This window comes from Sporothrix schenckii (assembly GCF_000961545.1).
Source record: "Sporothrix schenckii 1099-18 chromosome Unknown Cont38, whole genome shotgun sequence".
Taxonomy (NCBI): domain Eukaryota; kingdom Fungi; phylum Ascomycota; class Sordariomycetes; order Ophiostomatales; family Ophiostomataceae; genus Sporothrix; species Sporothrix schenckii.
Window position 1 is genome coordinate 1,994,936 of NW_015971139.1, and position 27,470 is coordinate 2,022,405.

The window sequence follows — 27,470 nt, forward strand, 5'->3', positions numbered from 1 at the left end:
GATGTGAGGTTCGGAGAAAGACAGAAACCTCTAACTAAAGGCGACCAGGGGAGGGGGCGTCTGGCGTTACTGGTCCAATGCGCCGGAAAAAGCGACACCGAGCCCGAGCCCAGGCGAAGGGTTTCGACCGTTGGAGGAGATGGACGCGCACAAGCACACAGACAGACAAATGGGGAGAAAAGACAGGGTCTGGACTTGTGAGTTGGAGAACACGAACCAACCGAGGACGATCCAAGCCAAGAAAGGACCAGGAATGAGATGCGAGGAAGGTTAGCCGGGGACAAGCTGGGAACAAAAAGCTTGTGTCAATGTCCAAGCCCTGCAGAGTTGCAGATGCTTCCTTATTTTGGGCCCCGTTGTTTTGTAGTGCGAAGTACTTCGTATACTGCGTAGTGTAGATGTTGCAGACGAGGTCGAACACGTCTGCAGGCTGGGGAGCAATGAGAACAAAGTGCGCCTTTTGCGAAAGGCGTTTCCAGCTCCTATTCGCTGGTGGCAACGTCAAGTAAAATAGCCGGGGCCCAAGATGCAAGAAAATGCGGCTAAAACTAGTGCGGGAGTGAGATTGAAGAGAGGGATGGAGGACACAGATGGCACAAGAAGACCGACAGGGGACGGGGAGAAGATAGAGACAAAAATCCGGTAACAAAATGAGAGCCAAAAGTCAGGAGATAAGAGGAGCGTGCCGCAGGTGCGCAGACGGTCTGTCGCAAAGAGGTAGGGGCAGCACGGAGCAGCGGCAGGATATTGGCGGTGATTGCTAGACGAGAGTGCTGACGACAACTAAAGCAAAATTGGCGAACAAAACAAAAATGTTCGAGTGCACCGGAGATAGGCGCGGAGAAACGACGAGCCGTAGACAAAGGCAGGGGTCGCTGGCGAACGAGAGGCGAGAGGACGTGACAAAGGGATATTGGAGAAGCTGTTTCCGCACGAGACCAGAGACAACAGATAGGCGAAATGGGAGACAAAAGTCTCAGCGTTCTGACGTGCACAATAATGCCTTCGGGCGCAGATGAAAAGGTTCCAGCCAAGAGACAACGCCTCCTAATTGAGATAGGATTGCTAGAGCATGGTAAAACAGTCTAAACGGTTTCCAAATGCCAGCTGCTTATGCCACAGCTTGCCGCAGGTCTACCAGGGCTGATATTTTTGTGGGTTTTGGACGCCCGTAGGAGTGGACTGACTGCATGTGGGTTCGAAAAGAGTCGAAAAGCCTCGAAGGAGCTGCGCTAGGACGATGCTAGGGATGGGGATAAGAAGGACAAGTACTGAGTAAAGAGATGCTGTCGAGGTGAGGCGGGAGGTGGAGAAGACGATGTACAACATATACGATGGGTGGATGCTGATGCAGTTGGTGATGAAGTCGGCCATAAGTTGATGTTGGGGGGAGAAGAGACGCGGAGAAGGAGAGAGAAGATGAGACGGTCGGGACGAGATTACAGATGCAGCCGCCCCAATGGCGATTGCATTTAATTTTGCCCCAGATTGGGAAGGAAGGCTGGCGTCGGTTCAACGAGCGGTGGACAACTCAACCGCCTTCCCAACTGAAATCGAATTCGTCGTCTGTTCCTTCCCAAAGCCAAGTATTCTGTGGGACGCACTTTCCGTCGTCGCGGCGTACCGAAAGGGAAACGAAATGGAAGGTCGGTCTTGGGCCGCCTGAGAGGAATGTGCGACCCAGTAAGACCACCCCAAGTCGCTCTTTTGCTACCCACTGGAACGGAAAGCGGCCAAAGAGGCCACTGGAACCGGACGACACAAGCAAAAGAAGGCTGCTTCCGGAGGAGGGTTGGGTAACACGCCCCACTATTTACTCGCAGCAGCGAGCCATCGAGCCAATGATTTCGACAGCTGTTCACACACCGTCTGAGGCGTGCTACAACATATGCTGCGTCTTGTCGCAACGGTCGCATTCAGACTCGCAACAATGACAGCGTTGTCTGCAACTGGGCTACGGTTGCAGAATCGATGCCACTCGCCTCTGCACGTGCATTACGCAAGATATGGCACAATGTTGCCGAAGACATTGGGGGATTTGAATCGCAGTGGTTGGCTGTTTGGTTTCGATGATTCTGTGTCGGTGTCTTATTCACCAGGAGGTCATACAAAAGGACTCGCACAGCGTCACAGTAATTAGAGGAATTGGCCATAACAGAAAGTTGCCCCAGACCAACGAGCGGTCTGTGCCACGTGAGGTGATAACAACGACAAAAGACAAAATCAAACTGATTTCTTTCCTGACGGAAAGTATGCGTCATCCAGAAAGACGTGAGAAATTATAAAAGAGCTGTTTTCAACTGTAGGCAAATGTACGCATCTCGTATGTGGCATGTGAGATGCATGTCGCCTCTTATTCTTTTCATATCATTTGAAAACATGGAAATTTGGGATTTCGATGGGGGCTGTGTATCTATCATTATCGTCATGAATGTGCCCAGTATGCAATCATCAAAAGGCAACCCGAAACAAAAAGACAGCGCAGAAAATAACATAAAAGAACACCAATAAAGCAAATGAAAACACTCCTCGTCACAAGGACTCGCTGTCCGGTAGTGTTGTGCCTGTCCATGGCCATGCCAGGCTGCAACGTTTTCTGTATCGTTGGATGCGTTCCATAACGCGCAGAAAACCATGCTTGTAGAAACTGTAAAAGTAAAAAGAAGAAAAAAAGAAAAAGACAACAAAGAAGAACTGCCGAGCCGTGATGTCCGCATGTCACTCGCTCACTCCTCCTCGCTGATCTCGCTTTCACTGTCCTGGGCCATAAACTCGGCCTCCAGTTCGGCCTCAAGCTCAGCCTCGCGCCGCTTGCGGGCCTCTTCCTCCTGCAGCTCCTTGTTGAGCTCGGCCTCGAGTTCATCCTCCAGCTCGGCCTCCAGGTCGTCACCGTCATCGTCATCGTCGTCAACGGCAATGGCCGCGGATTTGGGTGCAGACTTGGACGTAGCCTTGGCGGGTGTAGACTTGGCTGGAGTCGGAGCAGGGGCGGATGCCGAGGACTTGGATGCCGCTTCGGCATCTCTGGTAGCCTTTTTCTCGTCCTCGCGCGGGTCCCAGTACCCGTCCATGTCGCCGTCCTCCTCGTCCTCGTTGCCGGCACGTTGAAACTCGTCAAAGGTAGGCATGTGCAGTTGTGGCTTGGACGCATCGCGCGCACTGTCACCCGCACCGGAGCCTACACCTCCAAGGGACGCCCGGTTCCGTGCAGGTGGCGGCCCGCCAGGGTACTCAATCACCAGGCCAATGTCGCCATCGTCGTCGTCATCGTCGTCTTCGTCCTCCTCCCAGTCGCGACGCTTCTTCTTGGTGGGAGCAGGGGCCGGTGCCGGTTCCTTAGGCATGGGCAGAGATGCACCCCTGGCGCCGCCCTTGGCCTTGCTGCTCGGGCTGTCGCTGCTGGACTTGGCCAGAGGCTTCGCCGTGATCGACTTGCCCTCCTTTGTGGGTGTGCTGCGTCCATCTTTGCCGTCGCGCAACGGCACAGCCTTGGCCGCCTTGGTGTCCTTGCGAGTCTTGTCGTCTTTGCGTGCGGCGGGCTTCTCGGGCAGACGCGGCTTTTCGGGCGAGACGGACTGTTCGGCGCGTGCTCCCTTATCGGATTTTTCGGGTACTCGGAGCTTGCTGTCGTCCTTGTCCCTGCCGTTCTTGACGTCAATGGACCGTGACTTGAAGTCTCCCTTGTCCTTGTTGTTCTTGGTGTCTGGCGAAGGTTTGGTCTCCATGGAGAGCTTGCTGCCTTCCTTGGGCCGGGACGACAACGCGCTGGCCTTGCTTTTCTGGTATGCCGCCTCGCGTGGCGAGACAGTAATCGTGCCACTACCGCTGCCACCACCACCGCCGCCGCCGCCGCCGCTACTGCTGCCATTGCTGCTGTTGCTTCCTGAGCGATCGCGTGCTGCTGCTTCTTTGTTCTCCTGATTGTCTCGTGCCGTCTTGACCACAATGGCCTCCCGCTGCTCGCGCACGTCTTTGGCCGCCTTGGTCTCGCGGTCCGAGTCGTGACCGTCCCTGTCGGACGGCACATTGAGAGTCACCCGCCGCTCCTTTTTCTTAATGTCCTGCGAGCTGCGCAGCACCGTGGGCGGCTTCGCGGGCAGCCGAACAAGAGGCTTGGGCATGGGCCGCATCGGGCTTGCGCTGCTGTTGGTGCCGCCGCTCTTCTTTGTGAGTCCTGGCCGCCGTAGGAACTGGCCGCCGGCACCCCGTGGCGGTCGTGGCCGCTTGGTCGTCTCATTGATGTAGGGGTGTTTCTTCTTGAGGCCGGCTGTGTCGTGATTGGTAGGCGTGTCGACCATGTTCATGATGAACAGAGAGTCGAGGCGGTGGAGGATGAAGCGCCGCCTCTTGGAGTCAAAGATGAGGACATACTTGCTGCCCTTGGACACGCGGGTGCCCGCGTAGACGTAGCGGCCGCCGCTGTTGTCGCTAAAGGTGACATCGAACTCGCCATCGTTGTCGCTGTGGGTAAGGGTGGACTTTCGTTGCGTGTTGTCGGTCAGGTGTTTCGGTTTGAAGTTGTAGCGGATGCCCGTAAACGTGTGGCCGGCGGACGGGCTGTTGGGGTCACCGCTTCGCCGGATGTCCTCGCCTAGAATGACGGGGTAGGTCGCGGGCTTGGTCGGGTCGATAAGGCCGGCACGTGCCAGGGCCAGCGAGGAGGTGGCCATTTAGAGCCTGGAGGCACGGCGAAGGTAGGGACGTGGTAGAGCCGAGGCGGATAGCCTCTTCAGGCGTCCGGAGAAGAAGTAGAAGGAGCCACTGTTGGCACGAATGTGTAGAGAAGTCAAGCCGAGTGTCTGAGGGTATGATGGTCTCGTCGACAAAGTGGTAGGCCTGGCCGTGTCGAGACGTTGATGAAATTGCCGCAAGTCGGTGACGTTGCCACGACAAATGCCGATGTTCGGTCGAGTTACCGAGAGAAAAGTGTTGCTGCTCTGCGAGGCGGAAATTGTGGGCAGACAGAGGAATGGAAGAGAAAAGAAGAAAAAGAACAAAAGAGAAGAAGCTTGAGAGGGCCTCACAAGATGACGAGGTGTGTGCCTTGTCGTCAGTGGTCCAAGAGACGTGAGAAAGAAGGACGGCCTGGAAAGGCTGTGTCAGTGAGCACCTGCCGATCATCAGTTCCCTTTCAATGAGGAAAGGGCGACGGGCACAGTGCAATGATAGTGACAGGGCGGAAGGGCAGGGCGAAGGGGCAGGAACAAGAGAACAGGCCAGGCCCAGAGGGCCCCTCCCACGCCAATAATGTGGGTAAAGAAGCGGGAAGAGAGGAGGATGTCCCCGCTTTTTCGTGAGTGAGAACCAACCAGGACGCAAGAGGAGCAGCACAAGCGATAGGTACCCATTTTTCCCTAGTACTATCCGGTGGAGCCCGCCAATTGAATGCAAGGAACCGAGAGTGCAGTGACAAAGTACGAGGCTTTGGTGCAAGTACCGAATGTATGCACGGCAGGCACAATCAGTACTCGAGGTCATTGCAGATGTGCTTGTACTCCGTGTCTGACGAAATGACTTGGACTACATATCGTATTTGCGAAATCTATTGATGACGGCAGTGTTGGTGATTGTGCCTGCTCACCTTGGCCACGTACGACAATAGTGTTTTGTTTGCTCAATAGGAGAGAACTTGTGGTTGTGCAACAGCACCACCAGAACAGCACGTCCAAGCTTTAGCGGAGTTGTGCCACCTCACAAAGTCACGCGGATAGTACTTTGTTGGTTGCATTGTGGCTAAAACGGGGAGTCGTGACAATACGGGTTGTCCGCGTATGTATACCCATCATCGCGTTAGACATAGAGTGGTTATGAGACGGTAGAGTGACGTTGCAAATCAGTTCCTTATCCAAGATGAGAAGCAAAGATTATTAAGTTAAGGGATTGGGGTAATAGAGACAGAGAACAGAAAAAAAGGAAAGATACAAAGACCAAAAAATATGCAGTATCGTAAACTGGTCCCCCAGCCCAGATAATCATGAATGTGACAGACCAAGCAAGAAAAGGCAAAAAAGAAAATAATCAAATGTAGTGCCAAACGTCCACAACAGAAGCAAGGTATGCAAAAAACGAAGCACCAAATATGTTAATTGGCCGACTTCTTGTGGAAGCCCTTCTTGCGCAGGGCCAGCAGACCTTTGCCGGCCTTGCCCGTCGCGACATTAAAAATCTCCTTGCTCTTGTTGGAGATTTGTGTTCCGGAAGGCACAGCGACGTGGACGTGCGGGACGCGTGACATCGTGGCGGCGACGGCGGCGACAGGGCGGGAGGCAGAGCCTGAGGGCGGGAGGCCGGCGCCACCGACCTGGTTGTCAAAGAGTGGAGCATAGGCAGCACGGGCATACTCGGGGACGGCGGTCATGGACTGCAGCCAGGACGATAGACCAGAATCGGCGACGGCGTACTCGTGGCGGGCCTCGGCCAGCTTGGCCATGCGGTCATGATGAGAGTCAAGGGCCATGCACTGGCGGAGGGTTTGGCTGGGGCTGCCGGTAGCGCTCCCAAAGAGCGCCGGGTTGTTACCGGTGGAGCCAAGGGCGGCCGGAGACGTTGGAGACACAACGGGTGCGGCAGGCTGGTAGACGTGGATGGACGGTGCGGCGGTCGGCGACGTCTGTGACTGCAGGTTGTTCTGCGACTGCGACTGCGACTGCGACTGCGACTGCGACTGGAACGAGGTCGATGACTGCATGGACTCGGCCGTGGAGATGCGGTTGACGAGCTGCTTGGGCAGCGGGTCGTCGCCGACATCCAGCATGGACCGGATCGGCGTGAGCGCGGGAGCATCGCCAACATCGAGCATGGATCGCACGGGTGCCTGGGTCTTCGACGGGCGGGCCGCGTCTTGTGCCGGATATTCGCTGCTGTCGGCGGCCGCCTCTGCCGCTGCGGTCGGCTTCGTCGTTGCCGGCGCACCCGGCACAGCAGCATCCGACACGGGCGAGGGCGCCGTCAGCTCGGGCGCCACTGTCGAGGTCGAGACAGCCGAGACAACGGTGTTGGAGTCACCATGGGGCGACATGGTGCGGTCGTGCTGTTGCTGTGGCTGCAGCTCGTTGGGTGGCGGGACGTTTGACACGGGGCTGCTCACTTGCATCGCGTCAAGACTAGGCGGAGGCGACTGCGACTGCGGCTGCGTAGACGAAGGTGGTGTGGCCATGGTAGAAGCACGGACGGCTGTGAAGGCACCGGTGCCGTTCTCGGCGGCCTGCTCGGGCTCGGCCTCCCACGAGAAACGACGGCGCAGGCCGGGAGCATTCGAAAAGGCGGCAGCAGCAGCCTGAGCCGAGACCGGTTGGGTGGTCGGGGCAGGATCGGCGCCAGGAGTCGGGACGTTGCTGCTAGGGAAGGCGCCCGGGACGCCGCTGGCGCTGGGATTCGGCGACGGCGACGGAGCGAGGCCTTGTTGGGATCGTAGTTGGTGGGTGTGCTGCGACTCGGCTGCCGCGGCCGGCTGAGGTTGTGGCGTCGCGGCGTCAGCAGAGAAGGAGGCAGACGAGGACGAGTGGCCCGACGCAGCCAACGCAGCAGCGCCAACAGCAGCAGTGGCAGCGGCGGTGGCAGCAACAGCTGCAGGTGTGACAGAGTGGCTGGCAGCAGAGTCGGCGACAGAGTCAGCGGCAGAGTCGGCGCCAGTCTCAGCAGCGGACGTAGCACCCGGGCCCGACACAGCACCAGCACCAGCACTGGCCAATGGCGGGATGGGCGGCGGCGGGTCGGAGGTGGTGTAGGTGTCGTTGCCTGAGGTGTCGTCCGGGGTCCAATAGTCGTCGTACACGTCTTGCAAGTAAGAGCTTTCGCGGGTGAGCGTGCGCGTGTGTTCGCTCCGGTTTTGGGATGTGGGTGCATCGGCAGACCTGGCACCCACTTCTTTGTCTTCAACAGCGCTGGCAGTTGAGTCCTTGACAGTCCCCTCGAGCGACTCGTCCGAGTGTGTCGCTTTAACAGGGCTCAACGTGCGGATAATCTCCTCGCGAAGCACATCGCTCTCTTTAACCGGGGAGTTGGCTGCCGTGGTGGTGGTGGGAGTGGATTCTGCCGTCTCGCTTCGCTGGATGTCACGAGGACCCTTGGGCGTGGTGACGGGCGGCGGCATAAAGGGGACCATGCTGCTGAAGCGGTGTGGGTTGAGGGGTGCCGTCATAGCAATCATGGGGTCGTTAGAGTAGGCTGGCGTGGGCGCCGTTTGTTGGTCTGCGGCCGTGTTTGCAACGGTGCTTGCGTTGTCAGTGTTGTTGTCGGTAGCGAGTGGCGTCGTCGCTTCCTGGGCACTGTTGGCCGCCGACTTGCGATTTTCTGCCGTTGCTGCAGACATCCTATCTGCTGCTGCTCCCGCGGCAGGGCCGTCGACCGACGACGGGGTCGAGTCGGCAGACCCGCGGGCGCCAGCCGTCGTCGTCGACGGGGTGTCGTCGAGTGAGGACGCCGTGATGGCGGTGGCGGCCGAATCACGAACAGGGGCGGCCGAGGCAGACTCGCGCGAGGACGTGGAAAAGGGCGAGGCGTCGCGCGACGTGGACGCGACGTTTTCGGCCACAGACGAGAGGTGCTTCGCGGGCGTTGCGGACACAGCAGGGGCACCGGCAGCGGCCGTAACCGACTCTGGGAACGCCCCGACAGCTGGCGAGTTGGGGATCGAAGGCACGGGCGGTGGTGCGTCGGACGACATGAACCCACCACCGCTGCCGCCAAACAAAAGATCGGGTGAAAAGGTGGAGAACCGCGCGAGGTCCGGCAGTTTGGGGCTGGTCGAGTAGCGGCGGTCGTTGGCGGCGTCTTCGGCGGAGGCGGTGGAGTCGACCGAGTCCTGCGGTTTGTGTTGTGCTTGTGATGGTGCCTCCGTCTGTGGTTGGGGATGCCCGATGGGGGCAGTCGTGTTGTTGCTGACTATGGCCGACGTGGCAGGCGCGGTGGGCAGTTCCTTCCGTCCTCTGTTCTCATGAGCATGTGATCTGTTCCGAGCTGGCAAACAACCTGCCAAGACGACACGTCCCCTGTATGTACCTACCTGTCTATGGACTCTATTGAGTCGGCACGCTTATAAATGTCCGAGGGACGGATAAATTTACCACGAGGGCCGTTGGGGCCTCCGGCTGGCGACATGGTCCGTGGTCCTGCCGGGCCGGTACCCGGACGAGGCACCACAACTGCCGGCGACTGTCCACGCGGGCCCAGGGGCAATTCCGAGCGTCCGTCACGGAAGGGAGGGTAATTCCCGGGCTGTGACTGCGATTGTGACTGCGATTGTGGCGGCGGTGCAACACCACCGATACCCGTGCCCGGCGACGAGGTCCGCAGCTGTGGTGGCGCACGAGCGGCCGCAGGCGCGGGCGAGACTTGCCGCCATTGTGCTTGCTGCTGCTGCTGTGCCTGCTGTGCCTGCTGTGCCTGCTGTGCCTGCTGTGCCTGCTGTGCCTGCTGTGCCTGCTGTGCCTGCTGTGGCTGTTGCGGGTTATGCTGTATCGACTGCTGTGCCTGTTGCTGCACGTTCATCGGGACGCGGCCCATGGGCGACGGGCTGTTTCGTGCGCGCAAGGCGGCGGTCGGGTGGGCGCCGCCGACGGTGACGCCGCTGGGTGCAAGGGACGACTGGGACGGCAGGGGTGTCGGGGCCGCGTTGGCTGGCATGGGGGGCATGGGCTCGTCGCCATAGCCGTCATCCTCATCCTCATCGTCCTCGTCGCCCCAACCACTGCCGTCATAGTTGACCTTCTTTGCCTCGACCCATTTGCGCGTCTTTTTGCGGTTCACGTTGGTCGCAAACTTGGCTGTGGAGGACGTATTTTCTCTGCAAGCAGTCAGTACGTCTGGGGAAATAAAGCAACAGGTATGCTGATCGCAGTAGAACAGTGGTACTCACACTGGCGCTATGTTGCCCTGGTAAAAGGGGCTGCCGTACGAGCCCTCGGCCATGGTTGCGGTGGCTTATGTCGTGATTCGCAGAATTTTGGGCAGATGTCGACCGTGTGACAGAAAGGGAGTAGCCGCCAGTTGTTGGCTTGGTCAAGTTGTCGGTCGGTCGGTCGGTCGGTCGGCGTCTGATGTTGGCGACTATGAAGACGTGAGAGGGGAGGAATTGGTCGAGGAAACCGATGCAGAGGTCGAGGGTCGACTGGGCTTTGGTAATTAGAAGACGACGCGGACTTTCGCTTAGCTTGTGTCTTTGTAGTGCTGGGAGGCCGTCGGGCGGAAGAGGCGCTATCTGGCGTCGGGCCGCGTACGAGTCAGGCGCGAGTGACAGGAAAAGTGTATGAAGTAGGAGAGGTGGCAGAAGACTCTGAACAACTGGATAGAGTAAACGTGCAGAGAGACGTCGTTGAGGCCGCCTTTGGTGATACCGCCCACAGGAACAAAAGAATACAAGAGATGGCGGGAGGGTAGTGCAGCAAGGAACAGAAAACACTACGTCGTAATAATACGCTGTAATAAGACGATATGTTGTCCAAGGTTGGCAAACATCGAAGAAAAAGCAGGTTTGACAGGGGTGTGCAAAGTTGAACAGGCGAAAAGGCGGGCAGACACTGGCGTTTGGCTTTCTTGGGGGCGGTTTTCTTCGGGTTCTTAGCCAAGCCGTCCGAAGCAGAAGAGAATTAATTACGTACGTCGTAATGACTCCGTATGTCGTATGGTCGCGTCTCCTGGTGGAGGTTCCTGGCCTGGCCGGTGGCGCTGCTCCTGAAGTTTGCTGTCAGATCCTGCAGCCTTTGTTGATGGCTTTCCAGGGCATGTGAGAGGAAATACGCTGGCTCGGCTCGGAAGGAAATAGGGAAGCCGGGAAACAGGGCAGGAAAAGGGGCAAGCGCGGTCACTACAGCTTGGCGCGTGCTTGCCGCGCTTGGTGGTGAAGAATCGAAAAGGATTAAAAGGGCAAAAGGCCAAGAAACGGAAAGTCGGATCGTCCACTGACAGTCGCATTCGAGAGCTAAATTAATTGCAGTCGTAAAGGGGCCAGCTTGGTTCGCTTGTCTCGTGGCATGCGGTTCATAGCGGGGTGTGGCGCTGGAATGGCAGCGAGTGTTCTGTAATTACTTCGTACAGCGCGTTTGGGACGTGAACGGCGCCACATAACGCCACTGACGACGTAATGAACCGGAGGGCACACACTGGAACGAACTGGCTGTTTAACGCGGGCCAAGCGCTGGCGACACTGTGAATTCAGGAGTCCAGTGAATGTGGATCCCTTGTAGCTAGGATCGAGTCGTAGTGGCCTCCATTGGGCGATGATCGACAGCTTGCACTCAAAAGACTGTGAGCCTGCCAGCGCACGATACACTCACCCAATACAAAAGGAGACACGCATGCTGCCATATTGGTCAAGCCGGTCCACGACGCGAGGAAACACCCGATGTTCAACCGTTGTTAACGGTGCGGCTTGTCAGATGATGGACAGAGAGCCAGTGCAACGTAAGATCCTACTACATATGAACAGTGTGCCATGACTATCATTCAGAGGCTGCGGTCGACTCACGATCCTTTCGAGTTGATCCAGCCAAACCCTGGAAGGATTCGTGTTGCTCGTGGTCCACTTGGTCCTTTAACCGGCTAGGGGTTGAAATGCTTCCGTTCCTTTGCAGCCGGTTTGAAAAGGTCTCAGTCCGCGCAACCGCAGGGCGGTCTGCGTCGTAGCTCATCCGCTGAGACTGGCGAGAAGGTGCCTTGAAGATAGACGGGAAGATAACGGACAAGGAACTCAGGATTGGATGAAAACGAAACAAATTACAGGGCCCCAATGGCGAACCCACAGGGCTGTGCCAAGACCAAGAGGGAAAAGGATAAAGGATAAAAGTACGTTTAACAAAGGGAGACGAAGATCAAAGGATGCCAAAGTCCCTGAGAACTGCAAGGGTCTGCCATTCCGTATTACATCCAAGGCTCACTCCACCAAAAGACGAACGCGACGCTGCGAAATTAACTGACCGCCCGTTTTGGGCCAGGAACTGGGGGCTGCAGAAGCCATTCTGAAAAATGCAGGGGGTGGCAGGATACGATAGATGGGACGGTCCACCGGAGCTCGTGTCTTCATGTTCTGCAATTTTCTCTTGTCCACAAACTTAAACTTTTCCCCCTTCAACCTTGTTCCGAATTCTTATGTCTGGGTATCATTCGATAGTATCGTTCAAAATGCTTTTTGTCCTTGAGGGACATACTCCGTTCGGTCGCCGTACGTTTAAAAGTCCTGGATGCCCGTCTCGCCCGTCTTCTCCTTTTTCTTTCCGTCTCCCTCTTCGTCGCTCGCCCAGCCCGGCGACTCCTCGTCAAACCACGCAGCTTCCGCGTCGGCGCGTGCCAGCGCGTCGTACTCGCTGTCGTCGTCCACGGCCGCATAGTCAAAGCCGTCGTCGAGGGCCGCGCCGCCGTCCACGAACCAGTTGCGCACAAACGTGTGCCACCGCCGCAGGGCGGCGTCGCGGGGGGCTACGTCGAGGGACGGATCTGGGTCAAAGTCGGGGTGGAGGGTGTTGAGCTCGTCGATGGCGTCGTCCTTCTCATGCTGAGCCTCTGCGGCCGGCGCCGCGACGTCGTCGTCATCCTCCTCCTCCTCCACCTCATCGTCGTCCACTCGGTGCAGCGGCTCCGGATTCCGGAGCATCGACGCCTCCAGAACATGCCCGAACCCCGAGTCCTGTGCCTCGGCGGCACGCTCGGCCGGCGTCTGGAACGATCGCACCAGCGTATTGTAGAGCGCCACATTGGCAAACTCGCGGTCGCTCGAGGCCAAGTATTCAGGGTGCCTTCGTAGAAACTCGAGCCGCCGGTTTTTGGTGCGGACGCGCCGTGCTTGCTCGGACGAGCGATCCGGCCGCGGCCGTGGTTGAGATGTGGTCGGAGCCGTCTCGAGCGTGTGTTCCAGTGCTGGTGCTGGTACTGGTATTGGTTCTGGATCCATATTGTCTTGTGTCTGTGCGTATGCGTGGTTGTGATAGTGAAAGGACAGCTTTTGTTTGGCGAGGCTGAGGGGCAGCTTTTTGTGACGCCAGTAGCGGGGAGCTAAGCTTCAAGCTCTCGCCCCCAGATGCCAATCGGCCAGTGACAAGACAGACCAGGCAGGCAAACGACGCAGGGTGGTAGACAACGTCGAAGACTGCTACCACACAAAACTCCCCGCATCAACAGTGTTGGTTCTCGCTTAAACCTCGGATCTGCAAGTTGCTTTACTACCCTCCTCTACGAAGCATTTTACATTTTACCAATAAAGACATCCGGGGTGTATTATGTGCACATCTTGGCATGCATATTACGTTCTATGGATGAGGTCTCATGGCATTTGAATTAAATCCATTGCTTTAATGCAAGCTAAAACCAAATATAAATCGTCGACAAGACAACGACATGATATAAAATAAAACACTTTCGAGAAAAAAAAATCAAGGAGACAAAAAAAAGACAAAAAAAAAGACAATCACTTCAAAAGAACCCAACGAAAAAACAAAGAAACAAATGCAAAAAAGACAACAACAGGAAGAAAGAGACAATGACAATCCAACTCGATATCTCATGTCTCTGCGGCGCTATCACGGAAACACTGATCGCACGCTCGCCCAACGCAGACGGTTCCCAAAACACACCGAACCCAATTCCCATTACCCTCTGCCACTGCAGTATCTGTCGCCAAACGAGCGGCGTCCTCTGCACGTCCTATTGTCCCATTGAGGCACCACTCGAAAAAATGCAGACTGCCTTGCTGACTGCGTACACCTCATCGCCGGGCACAAAACGCTACTTTTGCAGTACGTGCGGCTGCCACATCTTCCGGAGTCGACAGAAGACGACGACGACAGCAGACGATGCCAACACAGGTTGGGAGGTGGCCACGGGCGTCATTGCCAACGAGTGGAGCAACCATGCTGCCGCCAGCGACGGCGACAACCACCCCGTCCTCGAGTACGTCCGCCACGACCATGTGGACGACACGCACGACGGAGGGCTGGCCAAATGGTTGCCGACAGTAGGCGGCAAGCCCATGGGGGGATACCCTGGTGCAACGCGCCCTGTCGCAGACGGCCCCGAGCACAACGTCGACCCATCCACCCGCACCGTCTCGGCCGCCTGCCACTGTGGCGCCGTCCAGTTCGACGTCCGCCCGCCCGACATGGACCCTGCCGCCAGTCGTCAACCGCACTCGGGCATTGCTGACCTGCTCGTGCCGTTTGCCGCGACCGACCCTGCCATCACGGCCAATCCGGGCGACGTAAAATGGTGGCTGCGGCCGGCCAAGGACGATCCCTCGCAGACTAGCCGTTGGCTGGCTGGGACCTGTGCGTGCCGATCGTGTCGGTTGGCGACGGGGTTTGAGATCCAGACGTGGGCGTTTGTGCCGCGGGTGTGCATTGTTCTGCAGCCTGATGGGAATGTCCTGGCGTTTGGAAACGACAACAACAAAGGAAAAGGAAACACGCCTCCTGCACTTGCTGCCTACCAGTCCAAGCCCGGCGTGGAGCGCAACTTTTGCAATCGCTGTGGCGCGACGGTCTTCTGGCACGACATTTGGCGGCCCGACCTTATTGACATCAGCGTGGGACTTCTTCGGCCCAAAACAGACGGCAGCACCAATCGCGGGTCTCGCATCGAAGATCTTTTGGATTGGTGCACCACCCGTGTGAGCTTTGTGGAAGAGGCCGCACGGAATCGGCACGGCCAGACTGCAGTTCGAGGGGCGAGTTTGATGGACAGTCTGGAGGAAGGGATGAAGAAATCATGCTGAAATCATAGTTCGTTTGTTGCAAATAGAGGAGATCAAAGAACGGTGTTGTGATATGTTATTTGTGACTGAGCTTAGTTCGACCGTACCGCCGCCATTTATGGATAAGGAACATAAAAGGCTCTTAGGATGAGGAATTGCTTCCATGAGTCTTCCTGTCTTCGTGTCCCCGCCACTCTCGCGGCTGGCTTGTCCCCTTTGCCGGCTTTTTAGGATATAAATACATGCGCCCTTTTCATGCTTTCAAATAAAGTCCTGCCGTTCTGCAAGGAAAAGCCACACACTCCACTATCGCGACAAAACAAACACCAAAACTGCGATGGAAATAAAGACACGAGGCTCGTATACCGTGGAAGGCAATTGCAGCGCCGAGTGGTTTTAGCATAGTGTTGTCCCTTCCCTGTGGACTGTTGCCCCTCCCAAACAATATTTTGTTTGCTTGAATACTGCATGAAGCCGCCGTTCGTCCAAGATACCAAAATAAAGCAGGCGTAGTCCTCATTGATCAATGGACCAATTCTCTCCCCGTCCGAGTTCATGTTGATGTACTCCCCAAACCAGGAAGAGGATGAGAAGCGCCGTCTCTTGAACACTACTTGTGGCGGTTCGTGACAGGCTTGAGAGGACCGACTTGTTGGACGGGCGGAATCTGGAAACCAACTTTCTTGCCCCCAACGGCCTTGACATTGGCGTTGTGCGAGGGCTCGTTTTGAACGTTGGTGCCAACGCCACCCACATTGTAGTTTTCCTTGATGTTGAGCTTTTGCATGTTGTTCAGAACGCTGGACATTGCGTTGCTTCCGGGTGGTCGCAGCGATGGATTCCCCATGTTGGACGCGGTAGGTGGTGTCATGTCTGGAACATTGCCTCTGATCGAGTTCTAATCGTCAGAGATCTTGATGGCACCGTCTGAATCGGCGTTTAAAGCGCAGTTCGTAATACCACTGACTGGCATGTCCATGACGGAATCAACTTGCAAAAGGGCCGGATCACTGGGCCCACCCACAGCGAGTGGCGTGACTGGAAGCGACCGCTGCTCAGATATGACCTCCGAAAGCAGTCCGTCGACTTTGGGAGGGAGCTTGACAGTGCTTTCGGTCTCGCTTTTCATTTGTTCCACGAGACGTTGGGCTCGACCCTCCTTCTTTCTGGGCGCCGGCGCCCGGCCATTTTCCTGTACGTAAAATTGGCGGAGAAGGAATACAGCCTTGTCGCGGCCCCAGCCGCCCTCGACGTCGAATCCTGGTTCAACATTCCCACCGTGCCCCTCGTCTCTAGCAGGGACTGCTCCTTCGGCAATTGGAATGGTTGATGTGTGCCGTATGACCGGTGGGTTGTTTGTGTTATCAGTTGTCACCACTGCTCTCGTGACGGTCGTGGTCATCTTTGCGGTTGCTACTCCACCATCCTCTTGAGACTCGGCAGAGTCCGTGGGCGAGGGTGTGCAGGCACCGTCGGTCATCGGACCTTCAGTGGCCGCAATCACCTCTTCCGTGTTGACAGCAAGCGTTCGAGATGGTCGGCTGGCACGCTTCGGCCGAGACATCATGTTCGTAACATATGTCTCTATGTACGACACATTCTGCTGAATCGGCTCATGAGGCTTCGAGTTCATGTGAATGCGTAGTACGCCGCCGGTGCCGCCAAACTTGTCGTTCGCCGCCCCAAAGTAGACTTTCTTGATGCCGTACTGCCGCAGCATCGACGCGCACATGATGCACGGCTCAACTGTGACGTACAGCGAACATTCATGGATGATGTCTTGGCTCACAATCCGCGCAGGATGGAGCTTTTGGCCGTAGGGGAATAGGTGACCTTTGCTAGGGTCGACCTTTTTCCAGTCCTCGTCTGTGTACTCCTTCTTGTCGTCGTCGTAGTCCTCGGCACTCCCACAGTCTGAATAGTCGTCTCCGTTGTTTTCAGAATTGGAGGAAGTTTCGTCGGCCTTATTGACGTCGTCCCAGTATGAGAGCAGCGCGTTGATGCACATCAACTCGGCATGACGAGTTCCATTTCGGGTCATGTTGGTCGCATTCATACCCCGAGCAATGACTCGGCCGTTGTGCACAAGCACACAGCCAACGGGCGTCTCATTTGTGCGGAGAGCCAATTGAGCCTATTTTCCAATGTTAGCAAAAAGAAGTTGCATCGTCGTCCCGATGGGGCCTAAAAATACATGAGCAATCACCCAGAAGCGGTGGAGGCAAAGGCGAACGAAACACTACACTGGGGAACGAAAAGCGGACGTATATCAAAGGGTAATAGCGGAATTCTCATGCTATACCACAGTAGAACGGTAGGAGAGTGAGAGGGAGAGGGTGACAATAGTAAGGAAGCGAAAAAAAAAAAACGTACCATGGCAACGGCCTCATTCATGTAGCCCCGATGCAGTTTTTTGATAGGGTCAGTCACTTCGTCGTCCTCCACGACAAGCTCTTCGTTGACGTCGTCCAAAATTTCGTTGGCAATCATGTCGGCAGCACTGATATTGAGACGGCGTTTGCCAGCCGTTCTCGTCATGACGAAGCTTCCATCTTCATCGGAATCGTTGCTATCCTCGGCGTCGCTACCGGCCAGGTTGTTGCTCACTTTGGTACTCGCCATTGTGGCAGCAACAGCGGATGCTTTGATCGAGCCGCAGGGCGACTGTGGCTGTCCGCTGTTGACGTTTTGGTTGAGAGTGGGAACAAGTGGCAGTGCTGGTTGAATGCTGGTACGATTGCTTGCAATGTGAGGTTTCGAGATTTTGTTGATAAAAGCTAAACCTTGCATGGATTTTGTGATAGCGTGGACTGGCGGTTGTGGTCCTGCATTGGTGGTAGCGTTTTGGGTGGGGTTAGCGTGAATAGAGTTCACCACCTCTGGAAATTTCGTACAATGCACGGCGCTGGTGGACGACGATTGAAAAGCCACCGCCACATTAGTCATGGTTGACGATGGCTGGTCTTTGCCCGCATCAAACAAACATGCCGAAGAAGAAGTAAAAGTCGCAGTCGAAGTTTCTACTTTCCCGACAGCGCAGTCACGCTGCTCGCGTACCGCGTCTTCGGCTTGGAGAATCTGGCATTGCTCTTGAAAAATCAGAGCGGCTCGTTGTGCGCGGCGGGCACGACGGTTTTGCTCGTTGGTCGTTCCAGTCAGGTCGCTTGGTGTATTTGCAGCTGCAACAGCGTTGCTTTTGCCCCAGTTAGCCGCAGCGTTTGTGGCAGACACTGTGACAGGTGTGACACCGCGCACGACCCCAGGCATGGCAGCGCTCCCAGGTTTTGCCACACCGTCCTCGATGGCATTTCGGCCAACGCCTGTTGTTGTCACCGGCTTGGACGCAGCGGACGCCGTTATTATTTCGGTTGACGAGAAGTCATTCAACTGACCTGACGGAGACGCAGAGATTCTTGATGGACACACCAAAACGGCTGTGCCAACGGTTGTGCCAAGGGTAGCGGCAGTTTGCGACGCGGTCGACGTTGTCGACATGCCGTTGCCAGCTCTGGCTGTACGATGTGCCCTTGCGGCTGTCTTGTTCACCGCTGCGGCTTCTTCTGTCTGCGAGTCTGGACGACGGTTTATCCCCGCCAGAGGCGGCTCTCCCCCAATTCGTGGATGAAGAAATCCAGAACCACGACCTCGACCACGCCCACGACCACCACCACGTGCACGGCCACGCTCACTGACATGCACAGTGCCCTGCTGGCGAAACCGGTTTCCTGTCTTTGGTCGATATGCACGACATTTACAGGTCGTTTGCCCAGTCTCCGCCCGATTGGAAGCGCCATCAAGAGGGAGGCGATGGTTATCGTCGTGGCAAGCGGGAGATGTACCATAACCAGGAGCCTGACATACAGATTCAGAAGGCCCTGGACCTCTCCGTCTCCGACGTCTATGGCGGTCCCTTCTGGCTGTTAGCATGGCAAGGAGATTTGGTGGACTATGAAAGTGGGACTTGGGTTATGTGAGACGGGGGGTACGTACGGCCAAGGGGCTCGGGCTTGAGAGTGCTCTGACCTGTGGTTCATTTCTCCCTTTGACTTGGACTCGGGCCAGATGGCGCGAGAGTCTTCGAGGATGTCGTGGTATTCAGACCAGATGTCGCTCGAGCGGTCGTTGTCCGTGTCTGGCCACAGTTTGCTCGTGACGCTGTCGTCAGGCTGCGGGATTTTGTCGATGTCTCGACCGGTTCTGAGAGACTCGTGAGACTGGTCTTGGCAACTGGTGAGTCGCTGATTCGTGATGCCGGATGGCTCTGTGACCTGAGCTCTTACTTCTGGTTCACCACCGCCCTCGCGCGTTGTCGTGGAGGCAGATGAAAGTAAACACACCTGACTGACGAAAGCGACGAATGCAAGGGCGCATGGTAAGAGGAGAAAAAGGGGCACACGCTCGATATCGGGAGAAGGAGCAAGGTGAAGAAGGAAAGGCCGTTGGAAAGCCAGCATGATGGCGGTTCCGGTCGCAGCTGCCATGGCGATCCAAACGCGGAAACCGCCACTGGAAAATCGGGAAAGCGCCGACCATGTGGATGACCGGGGCAGCAGGTGCGTGCTTTGCGGCCGACTCCATGTGGAAGGCGCGGCCGCGTAACTGGCATTCCGTTTAGCTGGATTCCCCCGTTTCTCCTTCTTTGCCCGGCGGGCCTTTTTGGAAGGCATTGTGCACCTCTTCCCTTTTCTTGGGTTTTCCCCCTTTGCCTGTTTCTCCTAACACGGCGACAGAGACTAAATATTTTGTTGTCGTTGCTGGTTGTTCTTTCCTTATCCGTTCCGTTTCCGGTGTCCGAGCCGAAATTAGGAAACTGCCACTGGCAGCTGCTATAAAGGAAAGAAGACGATCCAGTCTCTTTCCAATTCTAGCATGATGGACTTAGGAATCGCCACTGATCACAATCGTGAAGAAAAGGAAGGTGCAAGTATGTCTATGACGAAGGTGCATGACGAAACGGCTCACATCGTGCGTTTGCAAGTCTCCGCCAGCGTTGGGTATACATTAGCAGACGCGGCCTCCCTCAGCTCTGCAGTGACCAAGCGGGATCCTGTCAGACCACCGCAAGTTGCACATGGCGAAACACTCGAACCAGTCATTGCCTCGACGGCCACAACAAATTCTGACATCTCGCGAGTTTTCTTTTGTCTCTGATTTAACTTGTCAGTCTGTGTTTGTCTACGTTGGTACCTGTGCGACAACTGTCGAATGCTTGTTTCAGAAGACGAGCATCTTGAGATTATGGCAAGCTTCAGGAGAGCTCTTCGCAGAAAACAAGAGCCTCGGATGTCTTTATGTCACCAAACTTTTAAGTGTCATGGATAAAGTAATTCATATATTCGGTGTGTAGAAAGCACACTCGGAAGAGAGCAGAAAATAAACAAAACTAGTAGGTAATAGGGAACAAATGAATAAAATAACATCAAAGTAATAAAAATACCAGAACCGTTGGGACAAATACACCGGAATCGAAAGATAAAGGAAATGAGCCGGAAAAGAAAAAAGTGAAACGGAAGACAAATCAAAATCAGAAATTCAAAAAAATCAAATCTTCGCTTGCTCTTCATCCACTGCTCACACCTCCCCGTGTTTTCGCCCTCGCCCCTCACCGAGCACTGGGCACCCGTCGACAATCCTCTTCCATCTCGTCATCCGACGCCTCGACCACCGCCTCGACTCTCCCACCAGTACAGTATTCTCAAATACTATTGGCAGGCGACAAGGGTGGGAGCGAGATTCATCCGGTCGAGCTGGACCTCCAAGTCGGACACCAGGCTGTCGTGGGCTTCGGCTTCGGCCGCCGCCGCCGCTGTCCATGCCAAGTAGGCGGGCAGCAGCAGCGACGCTGTGAAGTTAGCTATTACTGTCAGGAGCACGGTGGTGTCCGCAGGCGACAGTGGCGGTGTCGAAGATGACGGTGTTGGCTCGGCTTGTGACGTGGAGAGGGAGTCGCTGGGCGGTACCCCCGCCTCGGCGGACGAAGGCGACCCGCGTATTGTCTTCAGGATAGGCGGCGTGACGGTGGCGGTTGCTTGTGCGCTCGTGGTTGTAGAACGAGGTCCACAGCTGGTCTCGCCCGTTAGTGTTGACCAGCTCTGCTCGCTGCGGTTACCAAAGGGCGTAAACCTGCCACGGTCAGGTATATTGACGCCGCGTCTCGTAAACTCGGTTGGCCTGCCGCGCTCGCGTTCCTCGTCCTCAGGGTGGGTGACTCCGGTGTCAAGCCTATCTAATTCCCGACCGTCGTCGTCGCCCAAATCTATTTGCCCCAAATCAACCCCGGCAGGTAGTGAGCCTGATGTGCGCAGTGGCCCGGCGTGTGTCAGCCCGCCGGTTTGAGCGGAGCCAGGTTGAACGCAAGACCCAGTCATGGAGGCGTTCACAGCGGAGAAGAAGGTCTCCGAGGCGTCGCCGAAGACGGCCGAGTTGTCGTTGGCAAATGCAGCCGGGCCAGCGAAGCCGTTGTTGAAGTCCACGGCAGGGCTGATCATGCGTCCCATTTGAGGAGCCTGGTCAGCAGGGCTGGCAGAGGCAATGGCAGAGACAGGGGAGGCGGTGGTGGAGGGGGCGTTCATGTTGCGGCTGGACTGGAGGTGAGCGTCCGTAGGTCGGTATGGCGGAGGAGGTCGGAATGGTGGAACACTGTGCGGGTCGATGGGAGCCTGGGTGGTGGCAGTAGAAGAAGAAGAAGCCGAAGCAGCGGCAGTGGCACCGCTGGTGGTGGTCGGCATGGTCATGGAAAGCGTGGTAGCGATGCTCAGCTCAAGGTCATCCTCGGTGAAGAGGCGGCCCTGGTCAGCGGCGAGCTGCTCCCAGTCGAAAGAGTCGGAGAAGACGTCGAGGTCGAGCGGCGGTATGTGTCCTACGCCACCACCACCACCATCCTCGATGCCGGCGAGCACGGTAGCGTTCGGTGCCTGCTGCGGGGCAGCGAAGACAGGTTCAGATGTGGTCACGGTCTTCTTGCCGTCCACCTTGGCCTTGGAAGCCTTGGCTGCTCTGGCTGCGGCCGCCTCTGCCTTGGCCCGGCCAGACTGGGCAGGAGCAGCGTACGGACCAGCGCGAGCACTCACATGCTCCGCGGTGAAGCCGGCGTGGTCCGGGTTGCACCGGGTCTTCTTCCGGCGGCAGTCAGGACAGGCACCCCGCTGGCGCACGAGGCGAGTGTTCTCCCGCTCTTCGTGTGTCCGGGTACCACGGCTGGACACATGGGTGACGTCCTCACCAGTACGCGTGAGGATCTGCATGCTGCTGCTGCCCGAGAGTCTCCGACGCTGAGAAGGAGGAGGAGCGGCAGACTGACGCGGCTGAGTCCGGCGAGCAGCCGGGGCGGCGGTGGCTGTGAGCGTCGCCACCGGCCACATCGAAGCCGCAGTCAAGGCAACAGGGCTCTGGTCGACAGCGACCGGGAAGAAGTTGCCGGCGAAGGCAGCATTAACATCGGCGAACTGGGGAGCAGAAAACATGGGAACAGAAAGAGGGAACAGAGAATCCGACGCAACCGTCAGATCCGACTCGGTCGGCGATGGGCGAGGGGCAGGGCTGGCATCGAGGTACAGGCTGCCGCTTCCACTACCGCTTCCGGTAGAAGCAGGGTGGTTGAAGTTGGTGTCAAAGACATTGTGGAAGATTGGGCTGGGGCTGGCGGTGTAGGTCGAAGGCGAGTGAACGAGAGCAGAGGCGGTGGGCGTGGAAGAGGCAGAGGGCACGAAGTAGGTCTTGTACCGCTCGTTGGTGCGAGCAGTATGGGCCTCAAAGTCACGCTGGATCATCTCCATCTTCATAGAAACGGGGACGTCAAGAGCAATGAAGAGATCGACGAGAGCCTGAAGCTCGGGAGTACCCAGAGGTGGAGCGAAGACGAGGGGACGGCCAGGGCCCTCCTGGAAGACAGAGAAGCTGACGGTGGTCGGCGAAGCAGCGGTGACTGAGGCGGCGCTGGTGCTGGAAGCAGGGGAGCTAGAGCCGATGGAGCTGTGAGCACTGCTGAAGCTACCTTGATGAGCCATGAGACGAGAATTGGTAACTATGGGTCCTAAGTGTTGGTTGATTATGGGCTGGGGTGAAGCTCGTGCTTTTGGGTGTAATTGGTCAATTGGTTGGCTGAGGACGGAAGCAAGGAGTCCTGAAAAGTATCTTTTGTGTCGAGTGTTGGCGAGTTTGGTCTGATACGACTAATATGATTGATTTGTCTGTTTGTTTGAATGTTGTCCGTTTGATTAAAAAACGAATTGGTGTTGGTAGCGTGTGATTTGGAATTGAGATATTGAGATATTGATAATTATGGGAGGTCTATGGGAGGTGACGTGAATCGCAGAAGTTGACGGGTTGCGATGCTGAGAAGGGGGTGCTTTCGCACGGGGACGGGGCTCCGAATTAGACGAGTATTCGTGGGCGTATATGGATGTGAAGATGCTGTAGGAGAGAAGAGAAGTCAAATCACGAGAAACAGAGAAAGGACGAAGCATGATATTAAAAGAGAATACAACATACACTCTCAGTCGGACTTGCCATGCTTTCGACAGACAACGGCACTTGTGCTACGAGAGGCCTGTCTCAGAGAGGAAGGCGCGAAAAGCCCAGCGAGGCGCAGTTTCCTCACCTTAGACAACGCCAAAGCCAAAGCCCAGCCCAGCAAACCAGCGGAGCAACTGAGTGAGGGAAGGAACGAATCTCGTCGCAAGAAGCAGGCCCCACACACTCATCACGCACTCACAAGCACCAGACACATAGCCTCCCCCACTTTCCGCTCTCCATCCCTCCATATTTTACAGCCGGCCACCCACAAAGTGGACTGGTTGTGAAAATTGGCCAATGAGAGGCGCTTGTTTGCTTGTCATGGTCCGGCCAGTGACTCACTCGCAGAGCGCACGACACGGATCGGTCGCTGTTTCCCTGCAAGTCTGTTTTACCCCATTGGTCAATACGTCGATGCAACATACGAAGTACAAAACTGAATGGGGTGGACTGCAGGAATTGACTCTTTTTCTCGTGGCTCGTGTCACAGAAGGAGCGATCGAACGACGAAACGAGTCAGAAGCAGCTTCAATGATTTCGAAGAGAAATTCGAACCCCAAGACTTGGAGACTCCCTGCTTGTGATCCTCGACTGGGACTTGGGATCTTATCTCCTCTGGGGTCCACCATAGCTGTCTGGTTGAGTTCGTGCCTCCGCCACACCCAGAGGTATGGAGCTATATTCCATAGCGACCTTTGTGGCTTGACGATCCTAGTCCTCCAATAGGGTAGCATGTCCTGTTGTGGACAGCGGATCTCCACATCGAGGCACATCTGGATGGCTTTGGCCATAATGGCGTTTTTTGGGGAGGGGGCGGGCTGTCCAACATGTCCCCTGAACACAGCCTCGAATTTGTTGGTTTGACTTCTTTAACACATCTTATTCTTCACGTATTGGGAATGCCTCGCGTCGTGTAAATCCACGTCCTTTCTATTTGCCATCATGACTTGGATTTTTTCAACGGAGAAGAACAGAGCCTCCAAATCAACTGGATTGCTCATGTGTATTGATTATTGTTAAGACTAAAACGAATTCTACCTGGCGACGGTTTCTGCAGATTGTGCCAAGGGCAATGTCCCCGTCAAAGACAGGACGAAACAAGCAAACGCACGACAACGGAAACGATCTTCGTCAACACCAACCGCAACCTTCCAAAGAAAGACGACTATATGTGACAGCAAAGTCGGGGAATCAGTCTTGACGGTAAGAAAACAGAAACGCAAATAAAAACAAAAAACAATCGCCGATACGCTACATAGCAAAAGAGACAGCACCAGGCTGGCCTCTAATCCGCAAAATAAAAGAACTCGCTCTCGGTGGTGCACTTGCCCTTCCAGGGACCGTTGTTGTTGCTGAGGGCATCATTCTGAGCAGGGGAAACTGCCGGGGCCACTTGAGCAGCCGCCATGTCCATGAACATCTGGACGTCGACCATTCTGACCGTGCCTGACGGTGCCGGCGGTTGCGCAGATTCTGAGTCCTGATCCGAACCGGCGCCAATGCCGGGGGTGTCGTGGTGGCCGACAACGGTCGGAGAGTCAGTTGCACGGCTGTGCACACCGCCGCCTTCACCGGCAACTCCGCCAACAGGACCACCGAAAGCGGCATCGCTGTTGACCATGGGCAGAGTTGCAAAGTCCACTTGGCCTTGGCCATCGGTTACGGCCATACCCTGAAACTCGCGCGGAAACATGGCCGCCGTCTCCGCGTCGTATGCGCTGCTGGCATTCGACGCCGGCGAGGTCGCCGACATGGGCGTCCCGGGCGACATTGACGGCGTCGTTATGGCATAGGCTACGTGCGTGGCAGGCGACAAAGGCAAGCCGCGGCCCACGGCGTAGAAACCTTGGGTGAAGGGCGATTGTGCTTGAGACAGAGACCGCGACAGCGACTGTGCCTGGGATTGAGCTGTCGACAAAGACGACGACGACGACGGTCGTTGCACGGGAGAGTCGCTGGGGTGGGCCACGGCACCGGGCAGTGGCATGACCGGCACAGCCGTGGTGTTGTTGCGGATGTCGTTGTAACACTCTGGCATACCCGTGGCTGGGTCGTATGGGATTGTTTTGGCCTCTGTACTGTCGACTTGCCGCCTGCATGCTTGGACGACGCTGGGCCCAGCGGCGCTATGGAAGCCACCGGGACTTCCAGCGGTCCCGGGCCCATGAGCGTTGCCGAAGCCGCCGGCACCGTGAAGACCGCTTGCACCCTCCGCACCTGGGATTCCAGAGACACCGAATCCCCTCGAGGCGCCGAAGCCGCCGAAGCTGCTAGAGACACCGCCCGAATGGCCAGGGCCGGCCCCACCGTTGGTCTCCTCTTGGCTGTTGAGAGGCACAGGCACTTCGATAATCGCGAAAATCTCCCGGAGCCAAATGCCATGGTCAACCTTGCAGCCAGGGCATTTGGAAGGAGGGCGTTGCTTGTCGTATGTAATATCACAGTGGCTGCAGCGAATGCGGAGGATTGGCTTCTTGTGGAAGCGGTGGCTGCCATGCTCACGGCCGTAGTGGCGGCGGATTGTGTCCATGTTGTCATCCTCGCGTTTGCAGATAGGGTCCTCGGGATTGTCAGACAGACCGTATTGGCACTGCCAACGGCGCGATTGGGTGCCAATCTTCTCTTTTGCCATGATGATAGTGCGAAGCTCAAACTTGACCAGTGTCGGAGTGTGAGTGAGAGCGGTAGCGCCTGCAGATGCAGGCACTGTAGTGCTCTGGCGGTGCCCAGCAGACGACGGTGATAACAAAGTCATTGCGTTGTTCTGCGAGGTAGGGCCAATAGTGGACGTAGTCAAGGCTGTGTTGAAATCAAAATCGGATGCCTCGACATCTTGAACAGTCTCCGTACCATACGTAACTGTATCTGCCGTGAAGTTGGTATCCGCGACGGGATGATTGAGTTGAGCTCCCATGTGCAGGTTGACCGCATAGGTTTCTGCAGGTACGAATTCAAGATTGTTTACTAAAGGAAGGTCTTGGAATGTGGAAGGAGTGGCCGAAGGACCTGTGAGTGTATTGGACGGAGTAGCAGTGACGGACCCCGTTGAAGGAGACACAGTCTCTGTGGTGACATCTTCCTCACTTTCACTCCCCTCGATGGGGAACTCGCGAAGGGCTGTGTATCGTAGTATGCGGTCCTTTTCTTGGTATGCCGCCTCCAATTGAGAGTAGTCGAAGCATGTACACTGGGAATGATTAGTGTTAGTATTCAAAGCAAAACATAATTTAATTTTATGTCAAGTGGGGTAGAGAGGCACGTACACGGATCTTGAGGATACGGCAACCGTGACAGAACTTCAGCTCAGCCTTGACGAACATGGGAAGGCGGCGCATCTGGCTGATCTGTTCTTCAAGGGAGCGCCACGTGTTGTACATTTCTTGGAGCGTGGGCATCCGCTGTGAGCTGCCGAGCGAGCCATGAGCTTGTTGCATCTGAGGCGTGAGCACACGCCGAGCAGACCGACTGGAAGGCAGTGTATCTCGTTGGAGGATCTGCACACCGCGCGTGCTGTGCATATCACCTCCTCGCTGATTGCGTATGACACGGCGAGCCGCGTCGGGAAGAGGGATGGCGTCTCGTGTCGCTGTGGCCCTCTGGGGACTAGAGGAGTTGTTGTTTGACGGTGTGGTCATTTTGGGTTACAAAAGGTTGAAGGTTGTTTGAAAGGTATGGAAATAGGGTGTCCTGTGGCTTGTCAAAATGAAGGTGAGAGGTACAAGTGGACGTAAGAATGAAAATATGCAAACAAAAGAAACAATATGAGTATTGAGGTGTCGAGGCGTTGAGTAGGAAATAGTGCCGGCACAAATTTCTAGCAACTCCCAGAGACTCAATAGAAACAGGATTATTATGATGTGAAGAAAGGAGTTGGATGGCAATGGGGGCAGGGTAAGATTATATATAACATGACAAGATTGAGTATGAAGCGAAAAAGAGGGCTTCTGGCAGAACAGCAGACAAAAGAGACCAAACTAAAAGAAAACGAAAGGGACGGGCGGACGAGAAGCAGCAGATGAGGCCATCGATACCATGACATCTCCTCGATCAACAGACTGATGCAAAAGAAAAGGGGCCAGAAATGAGAAGAGCACAAGGCAGCAACGAAAAGATTTATATGCCCCCACCGGCCGAGCCGCAACTGCAGCGAGGAGAGCATGCAGGATAGGTTACACAATAGACACTAAGACAACGTCCGTGGGGGAAGGGGAGTGACGGGGATGGATGGTATAGGTATAGAGTGGGTGGAGAGAGACTGGCCATGGATAGTGGACACGGC

At 56.1% G+C, this 27,470-nt stretch overlaps 9 protein-coding genes across 9 annotated transcripts; 2 read left to right on the forward strand and 7 right to left on the reverse strand.

The window, feature by feature from the left end:
* Positions 1 to 2,726: 2,726 nt before the first annotated feature.
* Positions 2,727 to 4,670, reverse strand: SPSK_06079 (uncharacterized protein; the record flags this gene model as incomplete). Its single annotated transcript, XM_016732787.1, has 1 exon — positions 2,727 to 4,670. The coding sequence occupies one exon, from the start codon at positions 4,668 to 4,670 to the stop codon at positions 2,727 to 2,729; it is 1,944 nt and encodes a 647-aa protein (XP_016592359.1).
* A 1,412-nt stretch (positions 4,671 to 6,082) lies between these two features.
* On the reverse strand, positions 6,083 to 9,909 carry SPSK_05847 (uncharacterized protein; the record flags this gene model as incomplete). Its single annotated transcript, XM_016732556.1, has 3 exons — positions 6,083 to 8,927; positions 9,005 to 9,784; positions 9,857 to 9,909. The coding sequence occupies 3 exons, from the start codon at positions 9,907 to 9,909 to the stop codon at positions 6,083 to 6,085; spliced, it is 3,678 nt and encodes a 1,225-aa protein (XP_016592360.1).
* Positions 9,910 to 12,163: 2,254 nt separating this feature from the next.
* SPSK_06599 (uncharacterized protein) lies at positions 12,164 to 12,883 on the reverse strand (the record flags this gene model as incomplete). Its single annotated transcript, XM_016733301.1, has 1 exon — positions 12,164 to 12,883. The coding sequence occupies one exon, from the start codon at positions 12,881 to 12,883 to the stop codon at positions 12,164 to 12,166; it is 720 nt and encodes a 239-aa protein (XP_016592361.1).
* A 585-nt stretch (positions 12,884 to 13,468) lies between these two features.
* SPSK_06345 (uncharacterized protein) lies at positions 13,469 to 14,698 on the forward strand (the record flags this gene model as incomplete). Its single annotated transcript, XM_016733051.1, has 1 exon — positions 13,469 to 14,698. The coding sequence occupies one exon, from the start codon at positions 13,469 to 13,471 to the stop codon at positions 14,696 to 14,698; it is 1,230 nt and encodes a 409-aa protein (XP_016592362.1).
* A 589-nt stretch (positions 14,699 to 15,287) lies between these two features.
* On the reverse strand, positions 15,288 to 15,548 carry SPSK_06796 (uncharacterized protein; the record flags this gene model as incomplete). The annotated part of the gene is made up of 1 exon (XM_016733490.1): positions 15,288 to 15,548. The coding sequence occupies one exon, from the start codon at positions 15,546 to 15,548 to the stop codon at positions 15,288 to 15,290; it is 261 nt and encodes an 86-aa protein (XP_016592363.1).
* A 27-nt stretch (positions 15,549 to 15,575) lies between these two features.
* On the reverse strand, positions 15,576 to 19,344 carry SPSK_05848 (tRNA(adenine34) deaminase; the record flags this gene model as incomplete). The annotated part of the gene is made up of 3 exons (XM_016732557.1): positions 15,576 to 16,811; positions 17,051 to 18,623; positions 18,668 to 19,344. 3 exons carry the CDS (start codon positions 19,342 to 19,344, stop codon positions 15,576 to 15,578), a joined length of 3,486 nt encoding a protein of 1,161 aa, XP_016592364.1.
* Positions 19,345 to 19,549: 205 nt separating this feature from the next.
* Positions 19,550 to 19,828, forward strand: SPSK_10729 (uncharacterized protein; the record flags this gene model as incomplete). The annotated part of the gene is made up of 1 exon (XM_016737030.1): positions 19,550 to 19,828. The coding sequence occupies one exon, from the start codon at positions 19,550 to 19,552 to the stop codon at positions 19,826 to 19,828; it is 279 nt and encodes a 92-aa protein (XP_016592365.1).
* Positions 19,829 to 20,379: 551 nt separating this feature from the next.
* SPSK_05992 (uncharacterized protein) lies at positions 20,380 to 22,683 on the reverse strand (the record flags this gene model as incomplete). The annotated part of the gene is made up of 1 exon (XM_016732700.1): positions 20,380 to 22,683. One exon carries the CDS (start codon positions 22,681 to 22,683, stop codon positions 20,380 to 20,382), a length of 2,304 nt encoding a protein of 767 aa, XP_016592366.1.
* A 1,793-nt stretch (positions 22,684 to 24,476) lies between these two features.
* On the reverse strand, positions 24,477 to 26,826 carry SPSK_05982 (uncharacterized protein; the record flags this gene model as incomplete). Its single annotated transcript, XM_016732690.1, has 2 exons — positions 24,477 to 26,378; positions 26,455 to 26,826. 2 exons carry the CDS (start codon positions 26,824 to 26,826, stop codon positions 24,477 to 24,479), a joined length of 2,274 nt encoding a protein of 757 aa, XP_016592367.1.
* Between the last annotated feature and the right edge of the window lie 644 nt (positions 26,827 to 27,470).